The sequence below is a fragment of the Dermacentor silvarum genome, chromosome 9 (assembly GCF_013339745.2).
Source record: "Dermacentor silvarum isolate Dsil-2018 chromosome 9, BIME_Dsil_1.4, whole genome shotgun sequence".
NCBI classification, from domain to species: Eukaryota; Metazoa; Arthropoda; class Arachnida; order Ixodida; family Ixodidae; genus Dermacentor; species Dermacentor silvarum.
This window is the reverse complement of record NC_051162.1, coordinates 93,411,817-93,438,123: the sequence shown is the minus strand read 5'-3', so window position 1 is coordinate 93,438,123 and position 26,307 is coordinate 93,411,817. Positions and strand designations below refer to the sequence as shown.

The window sequence follows — 26,307 nt, the reverse complement described above, 5'->3', positions numbered from 1 at the left end:
GATTATAGACATAGTGGCACACACAACAACTATTTGCGCGCCTTCAGTTTCATAGTTTACCTGGGGAGACCGAGAGAAGGCAGAATCAGCACCATAAACAAGAGAAATATGAAAATTTTCCTCATGACCCAGTGGTTCCTTGATGACCTGCGAAAACACAGTGCGCATCATTGTCTGTCTGTCTGTGAGTCTCTCTGTATGGAAACAGTGTGCAAATATGTTCAAACGCTAGTGATAAAACACACTTTGCGTTTTGTAAGGACGCTCAAGCACACGCCCAAAGAGTTATCTGGTACTTGCCTGGTCCAGTGGGCAATAAAGACGTCAGACATTGTGACCATGGCTGGCATCGCTGCTGCAACAAGCCACAACATCATGGTCGGCAGGAACTTTGACAAGAAAGGGTTCTGAAAAACAAATGAAGACATTTGGAGCTTATTATTGTTCCGATTGTTTTCATAACACCCTGGATAGACAAAGTTGGGGAGAGGGATTAAGAATTGGTGGATTCATAGGCGCAGGAAAACACCGGGTAGGCCCTGCTAGTGTGAAAAAAGACCGCATGGTGTACGTGTAGCAGAGGTAACAGTAGTTTTATTAGCGGTAGTAGTAGTAATTGAATGACTACACTGGCACCTTTAATAGAGTCAGTGGCAGCACTAATAGTAGTAGTGGCACTAGTGGTTGCAGTAGCAGTAGTAACAGTAGCATTCCCAAAAACCTCCGCCCTGCCTCAAACGACCCTATTCTTCGCCTCGCAATTTTGTAATATCGGAGCCCCATCTAGTCCACTGCCGCCCTCGGAGTTATCTTGCCTTATCTTGCCTTACCTGGAAACTCACCCTGTTACTGCAGTGGATAGCCGGTTATATTCTCAACACGTTATGTGACCGGTCCAAATCGACTTCGCTTCTAATCAACACCAGAAGACCATCTGTGAGCGTCCGACATAAAATCCACATTCGCATCTTTCGATCTCCTTCTCCTAAAGCCACGCCTATCTTTTTCGTACTGTCACTCGACTCATGCCGTCGTCACAAGCTTTTAAGTTGTTTAACACCAAGTGTCTACACCCTCATTGACAGAAAACTCCCAAGCTAAAATTGTTCGTAAGAACAAATATAAGTCAAACCTTATGCTGGACATATTAGCGAAGGCACCCTGCCAGTGGCAGAAAGCACTTACGAACGAAAACCTTTGTAATTCGGCCCCTGTTTCGTAGGCTTGGACAGTGTTGGAAAGGGACGTATATGCTCTGACAGATGGAGATATACTTGCCAGATGCTCGGCCGAGGGGAATATGTGCTCCAGGTTGGACACGATGATGAACGGTGTCGTCAGGAAGAAGAGGATGAGGAACAGTACGAAGTTGATGAAGAAGGAGCGGATGTACCAGGCCCACTTGCCGATGGACAGGTTCTCCCTGCAAATAGCCGGGCATAGACACTGACACAAGAAGTGTGTCGATGCTTGGAGGTGCAGTTCGAAACCTGCCTTGCCATGCCGTAAGGCAGAACCCGCAAAGGAATGCATATAGTATGATACATCAAACAGAACTACAAAAGAGTAGATATAAGATCATATAGGATACCGACACGATCACCACATTAACTAGTACAGATAGATAAAATTGAAATCAGAAGATACAATACAGATGAGAAACAAATGCGAAAGGAATACGGAATGCTGGCTGTAAGTGTGTAAGTCGATCATAAGAGTCGCTTGCTGGCCCAGTTAGTACTAGGGTTGCCAACTTTAGGGACATGCCACTAAGCGTAGGGACCTTTAGACTACTTTTTCGCACCATACTGCCAGCCTACCTTTTCGCCCCACCATTCACCCTCTGCTTTTGCTAGACGTAGGCGCTTTTCCAACTGCTGGCATCATTGAAACTCGTATCAAAATCTGTGTTTTCGCTGTTGTGAAAAATATGTACTAAATAAAGATCAGAGATGTGCTTCTTTTATGAAAACTTGAATAGGACAAGAAAATGTTGACCCTTGCACGAAATAGCGTCATGGCTTTTATGCAGTATTTCTGTTTTTCCGGACTAAGGATTGACGTAAGAACGGCTTACGCAAGGACACATCGGAATTTCCCGAGAGGCTCGAAAGAATATACACGAGAAATGGTTGGCTAACATCTGATGGTGCATTGAATAACTGAATATTATAGATGATTATAGATTTAATATTATAGATGTCCCACTGCATCATCCTAGGCATCAACTAGGTCCTCCTCCTTGAAAGCAGTATGAATAAGAATAATGCTAAGATTGTACGCACTCTAAAAAGGAACATGTGTTATGTACTAGCGAGTGACCTTTCATTATACCTTCAATTTCCACTATACAGAACCAACGTGTACTTGTTACAAAATATTATGAAGTTAATGATGTGGTTTTATACGTACCAAAACCACCATTTGATTATGAGACACGCCATAGTGGCGGATATAGGATTAACATTGACCACCTGGGGTTCATTAACGTGCAAGCAATTAATGCACCATATACAAGCGTTTGTTGCATTACCCTCTAAACAGAATGCGGTCACCACGCTCGGTATCAAACCAGCGACCACATGCCCCGCCGCGCATCAGGAAGCGGAGTGTTGGCACGTGCTTGGGTTCTTAACGTTTTCATACACGACTGCTAATTTATGCCTTTTCCGTGGTACCCATATTCAGCCTCTTCACCGACTGCACTAGAAACTGTACGTTTAATGACAGGGGGGGTACAAAACAGACGCCAAAAGAGATACATAAGGAGTGATTAACAGCGTATCAACAAGGGAGGCGTGAAGCCAGGCTTTCGACAAGGGACAGTTGACTTCCCCCCATACGAAGACACATATTCTTTTCTTAACGTTGACTCTAGATCGAAGCTTATTGATCGTGTGCCAATTATTGATCACTTCGTCCTTGATCATCCCGTTACCCCTCCGTCTAGTTTAGATGTACCTAGAAGGGACGCGTTTCGAGAACTTCGAAATATAGCTGTGTTCAGCATTGCGTCTTCTGTAGTCTTCTCCGCCATGCGTATTGAACAATGCCGCTGGGTCCCTTTTTAGGTGGAGGTCTATAGTCACCGAGTACGAGCCCTTACCAGAAGATGTCGCTGGGAGGCGGAGCAAAGACGACCTTCCAGGAGTTGGACTTGAGTTCTTTGCTCACGCTAGACGAAGGCGTGGTGGCGTAGCACTGGCACTGCGACCGGTAGTCCTTGCAAACCCTGGGCGGGGTTACACAACTCGCTGTAGCTAATCTCGAAACAATTTCCCATGAAGTTGAACCTCTAATATTTTCCCGCGAAAGGACATCGCAAGAACAACACAGTTAAAATGAACCAATCACTCAAATAGCGAATAATTCGGCACAGTCCATCGAGCCACCTTTAATAACAAACAGGTATGTATAATGAAATTAAATATAGTTTGGCATGTACCGCTGAACTAGAAATTGGCCCTAACATGCACCAACCGTCGTACGGTGTTACTGTGGATTACGAGACATTCATCAATGCAGTGGTTGGCTAGAGGGAGTATATCTGCTTTTCACGTGCCTTCGAATCGGCAAGTGGGGGAGGTTCTTGTGCCGAAGTATATTATACATTTTAATAAACTCCTCGCGAGTCCGCGATTCACAAGTCAGCACCTGTTGGTCTTGTCATCGTGTTCCGTTCATCTTCGTCCGTTATCCACGCTGTATTTTCAACGTCAGCCCCCATCAACTATACTCGTGGATGAATGTGTCTAGGAATGAAGAGGATTCCAAAGCGGCGGAGCTTCTGCTGATGTGTTGGTGCGCCAAGTAACCCAGTGGAGTTTCACTGAGCTAACAGCGCTTTCTGTGTCGGTTTCTGGGAGCGCATACTGAATCATTGTTGCTCGCTGCTTGCGAGTTTCGCATATGAAAAAGAAAAAGAACTAAGAGTAAAGTGATGAAGTAAAATTCATATTTAACGCTGAGTGATTCATTTTATGTTTTACATTAATATAAGTGTGGTAGTAAATAAGATGATGATGATGATGATGATGTGCTGTTTAGTGGCGCAAGGGAGTTATCAACGTTATCAACTCTCCAGGCTAAATAGGGGAATCAGGAAAATGTCTAGGAAGGAGTAGAGGACGCATGACACTAAGGAGATAGGCCTCGGCAAGGTTAATTAATATGGGGTTTTACATGCCAGAACCACGATCTGATTATAAGGCACACCGTAATAGGGGACTCAAGAATCATATGGACCACCTGGGGTTCTTTAACGTGTACCTAAATCTAAGTACACGGCAAGATGATTTCCACTGACGCCACCCGTCATTTTCTTTGGAACCCATCTGTATGTTGACTCTTGTAAATTAGGCCCTAAAATGTTGTGGAACCTTTCAAGGCATCCTTTGATCCGCAATAGGCCAACGTCACTTTCGACCCTCAGTGTCTAGCAAGTGAAAGTTCACTTAGAAAAACATGATAAAATACGACAGCCTGGATACAAAACAAAATTCTTTGTGGATCCGATAATGAACAACAATATCATCATCGTTGAACATGAGGCATCGCAAACAGCACACGCGTGAAATTTCTGAAGCTTTTCCCATTGAAAGACGTGACGGCGCATGCACGAACCAGCCGTCGGTATTGTTATAAAGAGAAACATCCTTTTTTTTTTGATGGCTCACGGTCACGTTGTTCATCGTGTGACCTCGATCAAGTTTCTCATTTAGCAACCAGATGGTCCTACTTTAGCACGTTCTTCTGAACAAGTTTTCAGTTGATAGATAGCGCTCGTCCTGTGTTCTCTACATAGCCGTCCGCGTCCGTTCGCCCAGCTGCTTACAATGGGCCACGTACTTCCAACCTGCCCGCTGCATCATCTTTCCCTTCATTGCCACGGAAAGTTGTTCGCGTGCACAAGCTCAGTATTAACTCGCGCGGCTCGCACGCGTTACACGCGCTTACATCATTGCCATCTCCTCGGTCTCGAAGGTGACGAACACGAAACCGACGGGCCGCTCGAGCGCGTTGGCTCGCTCCTTCTCCACTTCGCGCAGGTATTCGCTCTCCTCGCGGGAGTAGTAGTCCAGGGCGTCCACCTGGCGGCGAAAGACAGAGTTCAAAGAGGGGAACCACGAATGATTACTGCTATCGCTGAAACCTGGGGCGCCGCACACATGCACCAATACCGTAAAACCCTCACACATATATAATATTTTACGGAATCGTAGTTCACGGAATTCCAGTAGACAGTGGACGTGGCCGCCAGCTCAGATGCGTTGGTACAGCGACATATAGTGATGGTTTGTTCAACAACCAAGTTTCTAAAACGCATTTGCGTTTCAGGTTGTCAGTGCCGCGTTTAGCGCCGTCCTTCTAGTTTCACCTCTACAGGGACGCACAAACAGGTCTTCCCTAAACTAGCAGACCAACAAGGACCACTCGAACGCGTAAGCACGAACCGCGCTTCTTCCCATTCCGTGAACTGCACGATGTTATATAGACAAGTGATATCGACCAAAAAAAGGTTACGGACGAAGGGGTCTGACAAAAAGCTGAATATATCCGCAGCCTCAAAACACCCCAGCCTGGTATTCCCATTTCCAGCTTCTACTGGTACATGCGAACAACATTGTGATGTACGTTTTACTGGCTACTTTTAAAGGCTGCTCGGATATTTAGCGTTTTACGAGATCCCGTGGTCCGTTAACTTTTTTGGTCGATAGTACATAACGATGTAGTACAACGCCACAGCGAAGCTCGGCCTGACATCGGTCACAACGAGAGAGCTACAGGAGTCTTGCGCGCGCCGTGACGACGCTTCTACATTCGAGATAACCTCGTAAGCCCACCATCTTGCAGCCGCATGCGTCTCCGAAGACCCACAGCCGGCTGAACTGGTAGGGACGCATCTTGGGCCTCTTTCCGGTGGCGTTGATTTGGTTCTCGCACCACATGCGGGCCTGCGTCGACACTTCCCTGCGATAATTAGGTGGGGACAATTAGCGGTGTGACCACGGGCATATCGGCCCAGTCAGTCGAATCAAAAAAGGTTTGTTAACTAAAGTCGACAGGTGAGCAAGTTGGTATGCGGTCCTACTGAATACGGAGGGGGGAAGCACACAAGGACATAACACAAAGACATAACACAAAGAAGTAGGAGGAGACGAGATAACGCTTCGTCACATATCGTCAACAGAGTGTTACATGCAACCATATAAAGCCAGATCCCCGTAACACATATAAGGGTTGTGATAGGGAATCTTATAGTAAACATTAGTAGTAAGTGTGTAATGAGCAAATTGACGGCAGCAAGAAGTTTGAACGGACACGTTGAATGACCATAAACATGACTTTTGAATAAACGTCAACATGAATTGAACATAACTGGTGGTTAAAAAAAAAACATACGGATAAATCAATAAGTTGGCAACTTTCCGCAGAGACATGCATGCGCGTTATCACCGGAAGCCTCTCTTTTGTTGCCGCGAGTAAAGTACACACTATACGCGTGAACTTGTTCACACTAGCCGAAGATACACTATTTCAACTGTTCCACAAATACCGGGACTAGGTGAGCTAGCTGGTGTATACTATTTCAAGGACAAGTAGCGCTAACAGCGGACACAGAACAAGAAGACACAACACACAGGCGCTTATAACCCACTGAGAAGTTTATTGGAAGAATGAAAAAGTAAGACGGTTGCAGGTCCTTGAGTCACGGTGCACACATTTGTGGAGGCGACTTATTTTTTTTTGCCATTTCTATGCAGCTGTGGCAAGGAATAGATCACAAAAAATTAAGCTTAGGGTTAATTTAACGTTCTGTTTACCTTCAAGCACCTTCATTTTACTTCTGAGGGAAATCTATCGCTACAGAAAATCGCTTTGGAGAAGGCACTACACTATCTGACGGTAGGTGTGACGTAGGACGTTTCTGTAGCAATTGCGAAATATTTTTTTAGTAATGCTTACAACCAATAATTAACTTGTGCAAGCAGTTTGCGCTAGTGATTCAATTATTTTATATGAGGAAAGGTATCATTACTGAGTGCACAATAAGTAGATACTTAATCACTCTGCAACTATGGCGACTCATCATAAAATGCAGAAAGAGTCATTTACCACCTTAACTTGCTAATAATGGAGTGTGCAGCACCTTGGCACAAAATTATGTAAAGTTCATACAGTTATCGGCAGTCGATCATAATTCGTGACAGAAGGGGACAGAGCTCAAAAACTGTGAAACACACCTGTTGCTGTCCAGCACCACCAGTTCCCGGATGTCGTAGGCGAACTTTATGTCCTGGATGATGCATTCCGGGTAGGCCTCCCTGATTGTCCATACCAAAAGTAGTTGTAAAAAACAAAAGTGATTAGGTTACTAAAGCCTGGTTTATCAGCCTGTTACACGCTAGAGGAAGGGGTTTGTGCGCACGTTTAACGTGTCACGGAATAGAAAACGAAAATAAAGCACAGGCTCTTGCGCGGTCTTGAGGTAAGGAAGAGAGAGATAACTTTATTAAGGCGAAAGCCTTATATGTCTCATCGTTCAGGCGACCTTCAACTTCCCTGAGCGAAAATCGTGTCGTCGAAGCGAAATCGTACACGATGACGACTCGGTGTAGTAATTCACTTACTACACCGACCCGGCATCGTGTCTTACCTATATGCAAACGCTCACGCAACAATTTTGATGGTGCGTCGGTCACCATCGTCATCGTGTTGATTAATATAGAGTTAATTACGTCACTCGAACCCACAACCTTCGGTGGGAGTCGCACCCTCGACCTTTGGTGTTAATTAGGGCAAGGTTAATTAAACCACAGTTAAATAAGGTAGCGTTAATTAAGGCTCTCGAACCCGTGACCTTTCGTCGGAAAAAACAAGTAATAAGAAGCAACAATGCATTCGAACGAGAATGTCCAGTAATTGAATGAATGTCTAATAAAGTTCATTGTCTGTTTGTCTGTCTCTAGAGCTGGCAATTAAGGCTTTCGTCTTCACCCTCTTAGGCGTATGCTGAAGTGACTGTCAACTTTTGTCGAAAAAGATGTTTGACCGAATCGTCACATGAGAGAATCGCTTGACTTAAGACACGCAAAGCGTTCCCTAAGTTGGGCTATAATCACGGGTAACTTTCTGTAACAGTGAAGTAAAAGCTGCCTAAGCAAACCGCGCATGTGTGACAACGCTCTTGAATATAGTCACAGTATCATTCACGTTAATTTGGGCTGGGTAACAAATAACGTTGACACCGTTACCGTTAATGTTAAGGGAAGACAGAAGACAAACACTTGGTATTTGAATAAAATTTCATTTTTTTTTCGTTCCCTTCTTCCGCGTTCTGACGAATGCATGATGGTCGCAAGTAGCAAGCTACGCCGATTCAGTATCTGATCCGAGAAATCGAAACTGCCAGCGCTTTCAAGCTCTGGTGGAGTACGTCGCTAAAAAAAAGAAAAAAGGAAAAAGAAGGAAAAAGAAGAAAGAAAGAAAACGTATGCAGAAGCTTTCTTTTCGTTGCTATATAAACTTGCGCGCTAGTGTAGTTGGGTGAGCATCGACATTCCTGAAAACACGAAGACGGACAACATGGTGCCTGGCAGGCTGTACAAGAGGTAGTACCGATTGGTTGGCTCAAGCGATATCATAGCCTTGGTTATCACGGTGCGACACGTCACCGATCGGTTGGCGCGACTGATGACGTCATCAGGCCGCGGAGCGGACGCGAAAGCTTTGTTTGCACCGAGTACCGCAGTGGGCGCGGAGACTAGCATGATTTTATTTATTTTGTCGCCTGGTGACACGCGTGCTTATGGTAATGTTGCGTTGGATATCACTCGCAGCTTCCCGTCTTTATCGTGTACACCAGTGTTGGCAACTCTAAATAAAATAAAATCAAGAAAAAAAAGATACTTAAGACTCCTAAAGACTGTAAAACTCGGGATACGAGCTAGTAAAGGTGGTGGAGCGCAGGAAAACGCTAGGACCAAAGAAGGCACATTGGACTCACAGGCAATACAACAACAATGATCTTCAATTCCTTCGCGAGGCCGAACAACCTTCAGTGAAAGACGTCACCAACCACGTGAATTATTTACAGTCAAAAAACCAAAACAACGAAAAAAAAGTAAGAGGAAACGCAGCACCCAAAACTCAGAAAAGTCAAACCGTCATGACATGGGCAGAAAATTTAATTCTTTGTCAGTCAAGGTTAGGGAAGCTTTACTTATACACGTGTCACAGAAATAGTGAATTTGTTAGGATTCATTATTATTATAAATATTAATGAGTCTTTTGTGTGACTAAGCGTGGAAACGTATTAAGAAACGAAAAAAAAAATTTCGCTCACAATTACTTGCCGGAAAACAGGTTGAATTACCGGATAGGGATTAAAAGTGCAGAAAAATGTCCCGCCTTTCATCTTGGTATGATCGCACGTCATCTGTGTGTATTTGTTCGCTGGCGTGGCTGGGTCTACGGTTGGTGTCATCGCTGACCCCGCAGACCTCTATCGTGCCAACCTTGCGAACAACGCGCTCGGGCAACATGTAACTGAAGCAGAATTTAACGTTGAACACTCAGATGGCCCCAAGTCACAATTCCAGAGAGAGCGTGAATCACACGAACATGGTGAGGCTTCTTTCAGCATCGCGTGAAATCTGAGACTTTTGCGGTACTTGAAGAGTGTATCTGCCTACCGCAGGAAAACAGTGCAGAAGACGTAATGCATTTCTTCGCAGCCGTTTGCACGGCTAAATCACCGTGCTTTGCAAAAAGTTCTGCTATGCATTAGCGCCACTTGGCTCGTCTGACTGACGTCACTTGGAACTTCCATCAACAAGTCTCTAAAGCTCTGCCTGCTGTAAATATTCCTTCCTGAATATTTCGATGCATTTCGCCGCTACAATTTTATGAGGCAATGTCACATGATTCACGATAGGAAACTGCCGAAACTGCTAGAGCTGTACTTGAGAGGAGGCATGAAGACAGAGTAAGAAATGTGAAGCACACTATGTGGATGAAGATGATAATTCTTTCTTACCTCCAAACACAGGATAAGCTGCATGTTTGCGACACGTGAAGCACGAATTATTGTAAAAAAAATTTAGTTTTTGTACCGCCTAAAATCTGCCAACACTACATGAAAACCGCAAAACAAGCCACCGCCCGCAAGAGAACCAATTCTCCCGCCATGCAGCGTTAAAAACCGCTAACATTAGCGAAAAAAACGCTAAGTTGGCAACACTGGTGTGTTGCCAACCTCCTTGTGCTGCCTTGCACGAGGTCGTGGGTTTGATTCCCGGCAGCGGAGCGCACATTCCCACAGAGTGAGTATACAAGAAAGCTCGTGCACATCGATTAAGGTGCACGCTAGATGAACCCAGGTGGTCGAAATAATCCAGAGTCCTTAAATACGGGCGTGCCTCATAAACCACTGTACAGTTTTGGAACATTAAATGCTATAATTTATTTTATACAATTTCCTGTAAATGTTTTCTTCTGAATATAAACCATTTGTTGATAGCCGGCGCTTGTGGTGTTCGTTTTCATGCGGTGCCGTAGACATTCCGCTTCGCATTGTCGCGTGAGGTGATCTACGAAAAAGTCGACGCAACTGCTTACCTGAAATGCTGCCGAAAGACTTCGGCGTGGCAGCTCTTGCGCGGAACGCCGACGATCATGAGGGTCCGGCTGACCTGCATAAAAGGAACGAGGTGTTCTCTGTTCGTCATGCTGAATTATCTGAAAACGAGAAATACCAAGATTCTGCAGAACACGTCAAAGACGGTGCTTAAAGGAGTGATGATGAAAGCTTACGCTGTTTAGTTCCAGACAGCGTTTGTTCCTGTGTATTCTTCGTCTCTTGCCTATACAGTTCGCAGCATTGTCGTGTTGTGCGGCTGTCGCACGACTGCAACTCGCAGTCCAGCGCAGACGAGATAGCGAGAAGCGCAGCGGTGCGGGAACGTGTCATTGTTCACACTTGCACAGCCATCGGACAAGCTTGTTACCCCAGGAAAACTAACTCGTTGCTTAAAGTTTAGCGCTTACGCGAGATGATTTAGACCCACGGGTAAACTTACCCACCGTTTAGAAACTTCACGGAAGTGACGGTAAGGTTCGAAGCCGTAGGATGAGCAGTGAAAATTAGAAATTATCTATCTATCTATCTATCTATCTATCTATCTATCTATCTATCTATCTATCTATCTATCTATCTATCTATCTATCTATCTATCTATCTATCTATCTATCTATCTATCTATCTATCTATCTATCTATCTATCTATCTATCTATCTATCTATCTATCTATCTATCTATCTATCTATCTATCTATCTATCTATCTATCTATCTATCTATCTATCTATCTATCTATCTATCCATCCATCCATCTATCTATCTATCTATCTATCTATCTATCTATCTATCGGAAATCACGTTCATTTGTTGCTTGAAACACACTGTGCTGTAGGTTACTGTCGTTTGCGGGGACGTTGTTACAGAGATTTAAACATACGCACGTGTAAATAAATGCGCACGCGATGAAATGTTTTAACGCTTCGTGGTTTGTGTGTGCTCCACTTCTGCTGTTCAGACTGGCTAAAAGTCCACCGGAAGCAGACTGATGGGCGCTTTCCTAGCACCAAGCTTGATACAGCACGAGTGTCACGTGAACCTTCCGATCAATATGTATAGTGAAGCCATCACGCGTACAATGCCGGACACATCAGCTCAACGAGAAAGAGGAAACACGTCCGCGCACGACCGCGGTGAACTCGACGCATCGTTTGCTGTGAACGAGAGGGAACGTGGGAGAGAAGGTTTGACGTCACTCTCAAACATCTCCTCCCAAGAGCCCTTGCGAATGGGGCGCGGAGCGTGCGACGGAGACTATACACTGACGCCGGACGACGAGGAAGATAAACCCGGGAAGGTAGCCGGCCAATAATAATAATAATAATAATAGCATAGTAATAATAATTATATAATGGTACTAATAACAGCTTGTGCAGGAAAGCGGCAGCGTGCCTGTGCTGTCCTACTTAAGCGCAAAGTGCTTTCGGTGAACAGGCAGATATTGCGCAACAGACAACATCGTAAATTTACGAGTATAGCATGCATACCACAATGATGAATAATTTAAAAAAATGCAATGTTGTGTCACTAAAGAAAACACACATAGAAAAACACAGGATATACAACTTGAGATTAGTACGTATGTGACTGTATAGGTCAGCGCAAAAATTCCATCTTTTTATCACGATACAAAAGAAAAAAAGTTGCTGCATCGCCCGAAAGGCGTAGCATTGAATGTGATAGCAAATGACTGGACAGCTATACGTAGTAGGCTTAGTAGTTTTATCAGCTGTATACAAACTGCTCGAAACATTCGCTTACTAACTAAATTGACAAGCACTATATCTCGCCCGCCGAAGCAAGCATGTACACATGTCACTCGATGGCGGCGGACACTCGCTGAGAGAAAGCTGGCGTGATCAAAAGCAGCAGCAGCGGCGAGCGAATTCCACTTCGTGGCTGCCTCTCGCTTCAACGCGAACCAGGCGCGCGAGAACACAGCTCACTGGAAGCCGTCATTTATATCGGGTCGGCTAGACTTCGAACCTGTCGCAGATTACCTACAATATAGGACGCTTGCGGCCGTGTTCAACGACGCCATGCGCAGCCGCGGTCGCAAAAAAAGCACGCGAGGAACGCACGCGTTCCTCGCCCACGCGAGAACCTCACGGCGACGCCGACAACGGCTTATTGCGATATGACTATCACAATAAAAAAGGTACCATACAAGAATGCCTTGCACAATTGATTCGTGCATCTAAATGGCCCCAGGGAGTGAAAACCAGCGCAGCCCTTACCCGGCTCTCTTCTGGACGGATGTGCAACTTGGCCGAGAAGTGGCGCATGAAGAGCACGCCCAGCGGCAGGAACAGGAAGCTGAGGATCACGTGGACCCAGAGGCTTGACGCGCTGTTGAGTGGCATAGAGACTAGGCGTTGGCGTTTGGGACTCGCTACAAGCGCAGCTTAGCTTATGACCTATAATGCGCATTATACAGGGTGTTTCATGAAATCGTTCGAAATTCCTTTGAAATAATGAAGATGCGATAATTTGGTGAATTCACTGTAATGGCCTTCAACTGAAAGGCTCACCAGACAGACTTTGAATAGGAATCCAGTACGTAATCATACAAGTACTTATGATAATTAAACTAAATAACTTTTTAGAGAGACGAAGCTCGTCAAACGACGGCAGGCATGCAAAAGGCTGTCGCTGATTATTTCTTAAGCGTAGCTAGTGAATTCCGGACAGTTTCGCTTGGAAAACGTACACTGAGCTGCAAAAGAACGTAGCTGCCAGTAATGCCCGTGCAGTAACGTGTCTGTTTGCCTCACCACCAGGCTAGCATGATGTGATGCGTCTTAAAACTTCCGTGCATTGCAGCATAGGTGGGGGCTCTTGTCAGCCAATCAGGAACGAAATCTGATTGCGTAATCTGAGATGGGTAGAGTGCTCGCCCATTGTGTGCTCTAATCATACGGTGACGTTTCCATTCAGTCGGCGTCGCGCGCAGGGCGATAAAATGCTGACAAAAGCTGACAAAGAGGGCCCTTCTTGTGGTTCTCTTGTCTGATTGGCTGAGGCCACCTGTAGCACTCGCTGCCGTTTACGGAGTACGTGTACGATAGAGTTTAGCGGCTGCTGTTCCCAGAGAAAGGAAAAAACAACAACAACATCCGACAGCAAGTTGCCAAGTGCCGAATTCGGTAACGCAACTCCAGTAAGCACCTGCTGAAATGCGGGCTTGGAGGTATGGCATCTTGGAATACTTCCACTAATAAACAATCTCAAGCCATCTGCTTGACGCGAAACATTCATTCGACACAGTCAACAAACGATGTTAGGTGGTTTAAGAAAAAATACCCGCTGGTCAGCTTCCTATATTTTTCTACATCTGCTGCAGTACACCACCTGACCCTTGGTATTCGCACGTCTAGTTTAACAACTAAGTCGTCACAAGCGATGAAAAATTGACAGGCTTACTTGGGGTCCATGTTGTTGAGGGTTGTATGGACAAACTTCCGCGCGTCTCCTTCTACAAAAAAAAAAAAAAAAAAGAAAGGGAACATACTCCTGCCATGCCCGTAGCGGGTGGTTGGTAATGCACATTCTGTAGTAGAAACTGGTCTATCAGGCTGATTGTGTGCGCTTCGTATAGCGCGGTATACAGCTTTTGTCTAGGCAAATGAAGTCACTGCGTGCATGACTGGAGTTGAACCTTGGACATCACTGCTCGCTGACAACTTTTGCTGACTATGAAGGCGAGCGACTCCTCCACAGCATATAACTGCTCCAAACAGACGGTCAAGTAGCGACGGGTCAGTACGTACGCTATAAGATATCGCGAGAAGACGCAGACACCTTTTTACTTTGAGGCATGCGCAATGCATGAGTTGATCTCACATGCCAAAAACTAAATAAATAAATGAACAAAAAACAAAAGATTCACCAACGATTACGATACTGCCTAATGCAAAATTTGAGCGCAGCTCTTTACGTGTTTTCATTTCGCGATATATTGGCTGGCGCGGACAATCTGCCTCATGCAGCACGTTGCAAACGGAACGAAATGGGGCGCGACTGCCTCGGTAATCTGGAGATCGCGGCAGGCAGCGCGTGGGTGACGCGAGGGCGCGATTCACAGCAGCCACCGCAGAAAGACCTCCCAGACGACGCGCGCTACTCTGGCGCCATCTCGTAGCCATCGTCGCGGAACTACGCTTTTGTTCTCACACTTTCGCCATACCCCCCTCCTCCGCTTTCCGCCTCATGGTTTTGGAGCTGCGCTCTAAAATGCAACCTAAATATTTTATAAAATCTACACTGACTCCTAGATACTGCATTTGATTCCGAGGTTAGGTGATATCGTCATATGGTAAGTAAAATCACGCTTTCTGTTTCTCCGGTTAGAAGAAATTCATGGGCGTCTTATGATACCTAGGAGCAATGTAATGCGACAGCATTTGCGGTTTTTGTCATTCGATGATCCCTGACATGCAGACAACAGGTTCACACCGAGTGAACATCTTCGCGTCGCTACGTTGTCTTCTTTCGTTGTTCCCTACGAGCCCCTGCCTTAGCATGCAAAGGACTTCTTCGTCTTCCCGGCCTGGCCTTTTCCAAACGACGTATCTTCGATGCCCGAGGGATTCCCTTTTAGCATGCTGACCTATTTTTCTTCCCTTCCTCCTGTTGCGCACGTCCTCCCCATTCCCAGCTGTCTTCTGATGATGACCCACAACGCGGAGTGCCCTTGAATGATTCGTAAAATGCTTTCAAACGAGGACCTAATTACGGGACTATTTCAAGTAGCGCGCCTCTCATGAGCGCTAGGGTTACGTTGCCCTAAGCACCTACGTAGCTGAAAGCTGCCTGCTACTTTTTCTTTCACATTTGCCTCATACCTTAACAGGAATTCCTCGGAGAAATGATAAAGAAGTTCGGCAGGTGTTACACTCTTGTAAGACAAGAAGACGAAAGCCTGCCGCACATTTGGTAATACATGAAGTTATAAAATCGGGGCTAGACATCCTTGTAAGACATATTGGTAACACATTAAGTTATACAGACGGGGCTAGACATCGTTGTAAGACATATTGGTAATACATTAAGTTATACAATCGGGGCTAGGCTTCTTGCAAGACATAACGAGCCGCAATGGGAAGTACACGTGTGGCACTAAGGCGACCTCCTGAACGCCACGTATGAACACTTAAAGTAGTACCTAAAGTGCAGCATGTTAGTGCACGCACTAGGCCACACCTTTAGCCAGCGAGATGGCTGCTAGGTGACATGTGCATAACGCACGTACTATAGGCACACCTTCAGTCAGCCAGAACCGTGAAGCAGTCGTGGCTACAAGGAAGCGTGCTCGTTCGCACCCCGGAGCTCTGGTTCGATTCCCACCCAGGCCGAAATGTACCAAATTTTCTTTTCACGTCCACTAATTTACTTTGTTTACAGGAACCTAGCAGAGGAACTGTGACTGTCAATCCGAGCATTCTTTGCGGCTGTCGGCCATTTTTCGTCACGGCCCAGTTTCGCCAAGGTCACAACCAAGGGCGCGCCAAGGGCACCGCCAACATAGACACCTAAGGCCCCTTTCGCCTTATTTCACCTTAAACATCCTAAGTATCGAAAACCAACAGCGATGTTAACATGAATGTGACAGTTTAGCGTTTGCATCCTATAGTGCATCACGGTAATTAATAAGCGACAGCGTTTTCCTGTGGCTCGTTCGCCTTTGTCCGAAACAAGCTGGAATCTCTGTTCCGCCGGCGAGCGGTCACGGGGGCAACCGTCTCTCTCCCTCAATGCGATACGCCATCGTTTGCATTCGCAGCGCGAGACGACTTAACCCGTCTCGAACTAACCTCTCCTGTCGCATCAGTGCGATTTGCTTTTCTAGAGCGTTACCACCGTTTACGTGGACGCGATGCGCTAGAAATGCGATGCGACGTGCCACTTTTCACATTTACGCCAAACGCCGCTATGTACACTGCAAAATAATTTATACCCTTAAAAGTCAATAAGAGTGTAAATCTGTCTATTTCACACCCTTACAGCCAAAAAGGGTGTAAGGGTGCATGATAAGGGTGTATGCTAAGTTACTCCAGCGTGCCGCACCTATGTCGCCGAACACGTGGATGGGCAGGATGAGGCCGACGCAGAAGAGGCACACGATGAGTACGAGCACGATGATGTGCCGCTGGAAGGTCAGGTACTGCACGGCGTCCGGTCCGTTCTTCTTCAGGATGTGCCGGTCCCTGTATATCGCGAACGGAAATCCCGAGTATGTATTGCGATAGCAATTACATGGACACTCTAAGCGCATTTCTGCCGTCGCCGTCGCCGTGATGTTCCGTATAAAGTCCAAACACGATAACATCGTCGACGCGCGCTCATACGCTGTAGGTGCGAGTGAAAGCTTGCGAGGGTCAGCCGACGATCGCAGCTCAATCTCGCACGAGGGAGCTAGGTGGGCTTCGCCTTTCGGATGAAACTGCGACATTTTTTTTACCCATGTGCTCGGTGAAAGAAACTCGGAGCACGCGACGTGGCAGATTAGCGGTGCTCAGATATACACATTTTGGTACGCGATAGCTTACAGTACGTCACACGATTTTGCACTCCACTTCTTTCGCGCTCAACGGCTGCCCGTTTTTTAAGTCCAGTTGATCTGTATAAGCGATCTCATTTTGCTGCTATATGTACTACAACGCCACCATTTTTCTATCTATCTCTAACGAAAGTGTCTGTATAATAAAGTTTCGTGCACTCATGTTTACATGTAAGGTATAAAAACCTTTAAGAGCTTCACCTTTAAGAGTGGAACGCCATAGGGTTATTGGATGCCGTTGACGCCGACACAGACACCGTATTTTCTGCTAGATAGGGCCCAATCAAAATCTAGAAAGGCTCGGTTTTCACCATTCCCCTCAATGTTGTCTAGAAACATAGTACAGCGAAACACCATCAGAATTGGAGGACGCTTAAGCTTCGCCTTTAAGAGTGGAACGCGATAGCATTAAAAGATCCCTGGCTGCTTATCAGGCTTTTTTTCTCGTATATTCAAATTACAATCCGACGATATCACGTCTGTAGGTTGTGGTTAAGTCGTACTTTATGATTTTTCTGACGGATTTTACTTTGAGAAATTCAATTTTTCTTCAATAACGCCTTGCGCCATGCGAAGGGCCCACCCTGGTCGGAGTGGTTCGGGATGATGTGGTTCGGCATTATTATTTCCGCCAGACGCCGATGCTAAACGCCGACACCGACGTCGAAGCCTGATTTCATGCGACATGGGGCTCTTAACGCTGTCGCGTTAACTATATCTCGCCTTTTTGTTGGTTATTAGAAGGCCTGTTCTGGTGAAAAGGTGCCAGCCGCCACCGTCAAGCTGCTCACTGCAGTAGCTTTTTGCGGGTGCTCCCTCCTTGTTATCAAGGACCAATAAAGTTCAATTGAAGTTGCACTGAATTGAATATGCAGGCGTCGGCTCTGTTGAAAGTGGTGGTTAAAGGTACGCAAGCTCAAAGCGCTCTTATTGCCTACGGTGATCCCGCAATAACGTCGTATAGAAACAAAGCAAGCAGCTTAGGAAGTGGGGGAGACAGCTGAATTTCACACCAGGAATAGTAGCGTCGTACTTTAGCGCGATGACGTACCCTTGTCCTCGAGGTGTTTGCTAGATCCTAATGTGCTGAAATGCTCGCAAACGCGTGATCATGAAGGTCCTCAGGATATGCCCACAACAATGCGAGAATTTCTTTGGTGGTGCAAACTGAATGAGCAGTAATTCGGAGTGCTTGTCCTGAATCGTGTAAAGCAAGAAAGACGAAACACTACTAATGAATTCCGCATTGTTCGGAGACAAATTTAGCGAGTGGAGCGCTTCGTTACAACGCCGTTAGCTATAGATACTAAGCGCGTGTGCGAGGCGACAGTGGGCTAAGGGATTGTCCGTCATAAGACCATGGCGCCGTGCCATGCCTCGGTCTAAATGGCAGCAAAACTTAATTTCAGTGCTTGCAAAAGTTATCAAGCAGCACTGTTATACTTGTTATTGAACTAATGCACCGCGGGTGCAATCGAAGCTCTATATCTTAGCGCAAGCTTGCCGTGAATAAGGCGGCAAGTTCGGCAAGAAAAACGCTATGAACGTGTAGCACGCTGTACTAAAGGCACACGCTGTGGAGGGTTAGCGCTCGAGCGACAGTGCAAATGCATACGGCAAGGTTCCGACTAGTGTTGCAGAATTCTGGAGCGCTTTCTTTTTTTTTTTTTTTTTTCATTGCGTACACTCTCCCAAACGCCACATTAAGCGTCTGAAGAATCTTACTGGCGTCGCATAAGCAAACCGTGCTCCCAGGCCGCCAGGGAAGTGAGAATTCGCGCAAGTGTAAGGTGTAAACGACGTGCCCTATTCAGTGCACTTTGGTCGCACCTCCAGTAGACCAATAGGACAGCGGGGACACCCAAGCTGGAACCAGAGCGATCAGTGGGTCGGAGCCACCCTATAGTTGCAGCTTTGATCCTCCAGCAGCCCCTTGTGCGCCACCAGCTTCATTGTAATCTCAGGTGCTCTACTCGGGCCTCCGTTGCCCGGTATGATAATGCCCGGAGACAGGCAACAGACTTCTGCAACACCAGTCAGAACATAGTCTTGGACACTAGAGACGTGCATGCGACCACGCGCCGACGGACTCACTTGATCAAGAAAATCGACCACACCCAGCTGAGCAAGCCCTGAAATGCAAAAGGTTCTGTTTACTAATGTGCTAGCAATGTACAAGAAGCCGAACAGACAACCACATATTTGAGAGGCAACTTTGCTTCGGAAGTTGCTATGTTATATGTGGGGAAATGGAAAAGTTTTTCTTGATACCCACAATACCGATATCGATGGGGCTTACGCTATCCTGAATAGTTAAATTATACCTCCTGTCGGCAGCGATCTTTTGATGATGTTGATGATGATGTATGTGGTTCTTATATTTTCACTTTTTATTTTGAAGACGCTAATCTTCAATGGAAATTGCCAGAAATAAAACAATTTAAAAAAAAGCGTCAAGTTTAACCTTCCAACTCCGCAATGAAGATATCGCAATACTGTGTACTGCATCAGTTAGCATCCCCAAAGCGGGCAAAGTTCACGAATAAAGCTTTTGGGAAACTCACCTGACCAGTGTAACGAATAGTAACGCACATGTGTACCAGCTTTCAGCACTCGAAAGGAAGTTCATGGAAATAGTTCACAGCGCACAATGAAAGTACACCGTATCACGCGCGCACTGACCAGGACAAGGCGGAGAGACACAAGACTACACGACACCCACTCCGCCTTGTCCGGGTCTGTGCGCTGCTTTACCAACACGGTATGATGATTAATCACCAACTCGTCCATTGGTGGGCACTCACTGTTTCGTGGCGGATGATCGTCTCTAGGGACTCGAGGCTCTCATCATCCTGCGGGTCGCTTCTGTTTCCCGTATATGAGCTGAGACCACCTTGAACGGAAACGGAAAATCAGTACCGATCAGATAACAGATGCCTATAACTTGTCCATAACGTAATACCCTTCAAGGAATACCGGGTTACCGAAGCCATGGACGCCATTAGCAACGCTCGCGGCGGCATGCTTTGACAGTTTGAACAACTGTAACGTGTTTGAAAAGTTTGTGTTCGCAAGTGTCCTCGTTGAATGAAAATTACAATAGGACTGCACGTTAACGATTATGTCGCTGCCGATGGTGGTCAACTCCTAACATCAGCAGTTAAGTACAGCATGACAAGTGAGTGCATTATTAGCTTTGTGTGCCCTCTGGCTAAACGTCGCGAGGTGTCGCTGTCAGCGTTAACGCGAATTACGAAAATGGCAATACGTTTACGGATGACTCGAATATCTCAAATATTAGCTTGTACGTAGATTTATCACCGCTAACCGCATATGAGAACACCGTAGACATCGACAAAAGCAGCAGGGCTGGTAGCGCCATATTGTGTCGGTTGCTTCAGCCACAATGCTTCAGAGCCGTTTTTGTGCTGCGCCGTTGTTTTCGCTGAAATTAAAGGAAACATTCCACTGCACGCTAATGATCGTTGTTGGCAACGTCTTCGCACCAGCGGATGGATAGAACAAGGCCACTGCATTTATAGTTTTGTGTGGTCTTGCAGTGACACGAGCAAGTTGGTTGGGTATAATGCTATGAAAAGGGAGGCGTCTGAAACACCAAGCGGCAACACACACACCGGCGTTTGCGCTGCCCTCTTAATTTTATTGCGATAGCAATTATATGGACACTCAAAAGCAGATTTCTGCCGTCGGCGTCGCCGTCGCCATTGCCGTGAGGTTCCGTATGACGTCAATGGAGATGAAATCGTCGCCGCGCACCGCCGAACGCTGTATGTGCACGTGAAAGGACGCGAGGGACGCGCTCTTTCACGGGGAGTGAACCCACGGCGGAAAACAAACGCGCGTTCTTCGCCGTGCTTCCTTAAGGGCTGCAGAAGTAGGCGTCTCTTTCCTCCTTTACAATCACCATATATGTAGAGCAAACGCGCCTTCTTCCGACGCGCGAGAGGCCGTGAGGGAGGGGAGGGGGGGAGGGGGAGGGAAGGGAGGCGACGTTTAGCTGCGGCACCAAGTGCCTATTTATATCAGAGGCTCCGGCGACAGTCACCAACGCCGCACGCATTTTGAGGGAACGCGGGCAAAACGCCGACGGCGTCGACAACAGTTCTGCGTGTTGCCGGTGCTGCTGCATGTCCAAGTTTATACAGCTGATAAAGCTAATATCATTACTCCGTGTAGCTCTCTACAAATTTGCTATCGCAATTGATGCTTCGCCTATCAGGTGAAACTGCGACAATTTTTTTTCCTGCCTTTGTATTTTGTACTCTCGCTTTCTCTTACCATGCGTGCTCTTGTGGACGTCAGCGTCACAAGGTGGTTCAATCAGCACTGCTGGGAACTATGTCTATACGTTTACGGACAGTCAAAATCTCTCGATTGCTTGCTTTCTCTTGTTACAGTAAGGGTGATTTGGGTGGTTATGTGACGGGAGAAATTCTAATATCTAGAACTAAGGTTTTGTTCATTCAAAATACCTTACAGGGCCACTTTATGCGGCACCGAGTATGCGGGACTTCTAGCAAGTGGTACAAACAAAAGTTTAAAAAAGAAATCGTCCACAAGAAAGCACACGAATACAAGCGAAAATTGGACCGTTGGACACATTAAGAGTACCAGCAGAAATGAGTAGGACTTGGGAAGGATTGCGGGTGTGCGAATATTCGAAGCACTTGTATAATGAATCGAACGTTTCCCTATCGATTCGGTATTCGAATCGAATAGTCAATGTTTTAGAATACGAATACATTTCGAATAGTCTTCGAATATTTAAAATCGCAGACTGTGCGCAATGAAGCATAATATTGCGCCCGATTTGCGAGGAATTTATTCTCGGCGGCCAAGAAGAAGCGTCTACTAAGGGTGTTTGACTTAATTTGGGCCAAACTTTAAAAAATGCAGATGCTACGTAGCTGGACAGAACTAAGGTGATGCTGGTTTCCGCCACTTGGAGATAAGTAGTGTTAATTAATCAACTTCTCAACTATTATAATTAGATGAAAAGTGTCAATGAGAAAATTGTAGATCAACACGAGAAACTCCCGATACATCTTTCTGTTGCTCAATAAGTGCTACATAAAAGTTTTTCCGAGCGTGAGAGAAGCCCGCGAATACACGCATAATTGCCTAGCGACTGTCCGCTCGAGGCACTTTGCCTGTATTCGGTGTCTGCGGTTCTGTCTAGCTACGTAGCATTTCCATATTTTTTTAAAGTTTGGCCCAAGTGAACTGAAAGAAGAAAGAAGTTAAGGGAAACACCTTGTATAGGTGTATACATGGGAACGGCAGGGCGTTTCTTACTTCTGGTCATCCTTGTGTATTAAGGCCAGCCTGCTGTAGTTCTTCGCAGTTCGGTTCAGTACGCTGTACAGGGTGATCAGGCCCTGGAGAATGAAGAAGAAGCGCCTTGATTATACGCCAACATTAGCATTATTTGACCATTATCGTCAGCATCACTGACCTGTACTATGTAGATCTCTACCGGTCTAACTTGGAGGTTAACACAGAAGCTCGAGAACAAGTTAAGGACCGCACTAAGAGCGATGGAACTAAAAATGTGAAGCCTAACGTTACGAGACGGGAAGAGAGCAGTGTAGATCAGAGAGCAGACGGGGATAGCCGATATTCTAGTTGACATTAAGAGGGAAAAATGGAGCTGCGCAGGCCATGTAATGCGCAGGATGGATAACCGGTGGACCATTACAGTTACAGAATGGATGCTAAGAGAAGGGAAGCGCAGTCGAGGACGGCAGGAAACTAGGTGGGGTGATGAAGTTAGGAAATTTGCACGCGCGAGTTGGAATCAGCTAGCGCAAGAAAGGGGTAATTGGAGATCACAGGGAGAGGCCTTCGTCCTGCAGGGGACATAAATATAGGCTGATGATGATGATGATGGGGTTACCGCAGCAACTGCGGTACCTGAGCGCCAAATAGGAGCAGTAAATAGTGACATAATAGGAAAAAAAAAAAAAACTCCTATTATGCCGTTGCTTCCCGACCAGACGAGATTTCGTCAAACTCTTGATTTCAGTAAATATATAGTGAACAACGAATGCTGACTATGAGGCATTATGTATGCCCACTTAACCTAGGAGTTCCTATACAAGAACCCCACGTTTGCTGTGGCTATAGGTTTTTCCTAAAAATTCTGTATGGTAAAAAAAAAGAACTTGTAGATAGTTTACACACCGTTTGGCTTGCTGAAAAGAAAAATGCCACATGAAGACCATACCATGCTGTCAGTGGGCAAAATCTTCCAAGCCTATATTCTTTTCTGTATTGTCGTCCATGAATTTGCAAACAAAATGTTTGCAGGAGTACCAAAGAAATTGTGTAATAGGGTTAATTATAGACAATGAAGGAAACTTCTTTAACGGTCGTTGCCTATAACGACGCCACTCAGCGCCCTTAAATGTACCTTGGTGCTGCCTTTCTGCGTCACCCAAAGCAGGCTGCACATGTGCCGTCTTACGATGAAGAGTTTTGTCGGAAGTCACCAAACGTGTCATATGTGCCTCCGAGATGTGTTGTCACGCAAAATTTTAGTTGAGATAGCAAGTTATATCATATTCGCACTGTTTCATTCGTTTCATCTTTTCTGAAGTTTCTCTTGTGTCAGCTGTCGAATTAAGCGGAAAGCAAATAGGGAAGAAAATAGAGGGAAAAAAGAAAGAAAAAAAAAAGAACGAAAAGCTTCAACAAAGACGAAATATCGAAGGCAAAAAACTTCATTCCCTGAGTGCGCGATTGACGGCGCCTCAGTATAACGCATGAGAAATTATCATGACCTGTATAGTACATGTGCGCCTTGACAGCGCAAACTAGTCGACGGTCACCCAAAACAAGAGTTTTTTTATTCGCATTTAGTTTTTTTGTGAGACGGAATAGCGAGGGGGGGGGGGGGGCAACACCAATCGCTGCAATTTTTGCAGGCGCAATACAAAGGCGACAAAGAAGCTAGGCGTCGTCGCGGATGTGTATCAGGATGTCAGGCGATACAGTTACGCGATAATCCGCAACACTAAATTTTACTGCGATCACTTTATGTTTAACTGCGACACCAGGCATCATGTTACATATGTCCAACATGGCCCCTGGCACCCTGTTTATAACTGCTCCCATATATTATATAACCATGATCAACGTTATTTTGACACCTGTCAACAAATATTGAAGCAAGATAACCGCCCGGCTTTGATCGCTACTAGTACTGAAAAACTAAACGATTTGATTCCACGCCGGGGCGGCTGCATTCCCACGGGGGCGGAATGTATTAAATATATCTTGGATGGTCAAAGCTTAGATATAAGAGAGAGGTAAATATTTCCTGCTGGCCAAAATGGCGCGAAATTTACTATTACTAGTTTACTTTGACGAATTCAGCAATACTTGTGGTTCAATATATGGCGGTTTCTTTGCCATAGGAATCACGAGATTCTATCGGGACGAGTGGCGGTTCTTGTAGAGAGGAAGCTACTACATCCGGAGATGTCACAATAAAGTTACTAAATCCGAGGCTTTCAGAACAAAGTTCCGACGGGTGTACTTGAAAATGAAATGCAAGCGGTAGTGGATTCGGTTAGTTGGTACATCATGTTTACTGTGGACAATGGTAGCGCGAAGCAAAGGAACACCTGTTGACGAGACAACGACAAGCGCTTGGAAATCAAGATTTTTGTTCAGGCTGGGCAAGACAAGTTCTGTCAAGGAAGGGCGGTTCACTCACCACCCACATGACGAGGTTGATGACAAGGTTCTCGGGAATGCCCTGGTAGCCGGGAGCAAGCGTGACGGTGAAGTTGCCCTTCTTGAAGAACTTGCACTTGATCGCCTGCCTCTCCTCGAAGAGGACGAACTCATCGCTTTGCCAAGGCTTGTGAGTCATCTTCAGGTCACGAAAACTGCTTAGTCGATGGCTATATGAAAGAAAAAAAGGCTGATCCAACACAGACAATTGTAAACTGTTAGGCATGTTCGTCTCAGCGTGTTACTATGAAATTCTCTACAAGTGCGCCTCAGAAGGACGGGTGCACTGCTTAGTCTCTAAGAAGCACAGTAGTCAGTGAACCTGCCTATATAGCCTTGGTGACTGGGCTAACTAAGCGGTACCATCAACAGAATAGAAAGTCTAGTGTTTTAAGAGGTTGCGGCGTTCGCCAAGCGACAACAGATAAGTAGTCACTGCTTATAAGATGCTAACAGTGTGTCCTGCTGATGTCCAAATGCTTCGGCAGCGGACCTTGAGGGATGAAAGGGACTTATGATATAAGCTAAACATCCACGGGGCGAACAGAAGAACATAGAGAAGCACGGCATGTGGCTGTGGTGACGTGCTGCTTTGTGTGCGTCATTTTGCTTATTTCTGAGATCGCTTGGGTGTAGCATTCACCTATGCCCCGGCTAGCTAAAAAATATAACATGGTTAGATTATACCAGCTCTCTAGTGCTGCACGACATCGTGCCTTCGGAATCAGTGTCCTCAAATCCTGCGATAACGGATTGGGTGAAACGTTTCTCGTCTGCTAACCAATTTATGACTGTCCAACACATCTTGACAAGTAGGTCGCGTCAATCAGTACACGCGAGCTTGTCGGAACTTTGCCGAAACTGGCAAACCCACGCAGGCATGTTGGCCCAAAGTACGGCAAGATACCTGCTCGACTCGACTCGATATGGCGTTTCCATGAGCCCTACCGGCAAGTACGCTGATACTTCAAGCCTATACTCGACCTTTTTGCTGTCGGGACGACGCAAAAGCCCCTAAACTCGATCCACTCAAAAATGACGCATGCATCAACCACACAGGCAGCATTGCAGAATCCTTAAGCCTACTCGACCTGTCCTACAGGGCCTAAACGGCGGCAAACGTGACCCGACCCGATAATGAGCTCGCAGAAAAAAGATAGGCAAGAATGCTGGACCATCAAATCTGTTCGTTTTTTGCTGTCGGTTCTGTGCAAAATATGTTAAACTCAATGCAATCCGCATGAACTTTGCACAATGAACAGCATATTCGACCGTTTACTGTCAGGCCTGTGCAAACGCTGCTCCACAAAGACCGATGGGATGTTTGCACAAGCACGAGTCGGCGTAGGC

General features: G+C 46.0%; 1 protein-coding gene across 1 annotated transcript in view; it reads right to left on the bottom strand.

The window, feature by feature from the left end:
* LOC119464848 (calcium permeable stress-gated cation channel 1-like) overlaps positions 1–25,123 on the bottom strand; it is a 36,929-nt gene extending 11,806 nt beyond the window's left edge. The window contains 16 exon segments of the mRNA XM_049656402.1: positions 61–147; positions 301–407; positions 1,279–1,423; positions 3,107–3,232; positions 4,957–5,090; positions 5,844–5,970; positions 7,245–7,325; positions 10,621–10,694; positions 12,875–12,986; positions 14,061–14,112; positions 16,704–16,843; positions 19,291–19,328; positions 20,001–20,069; positions 20,071–20,089; positions 22,513–22,595; positions 24,938–25,123. Of these exon segments, the coding sequence (XP_049512359.1) occupies positions 61–147; positions 301–407; positions 1,279–1,423; positions 3,107–3,232; positions 4,957–5,090; positions 5,844–5,970; positions 7,245–7,325; positions 10,621–10,694; positions 12,875–12,986; positions 14,061–14,112; positions 16,704–16,843; positions 19,291–19,328; positions 20,001–20,069; positions 20,071–20,089; positions 22,513–22,595; positions 24,938–25,096 (1,553 nt within the window). The 5' untranslated portion in view covers positions 25,097–25,123.
* Between the last annotated feature and the right edge of the window lie 1,184 nt (positions 25,124–26,307).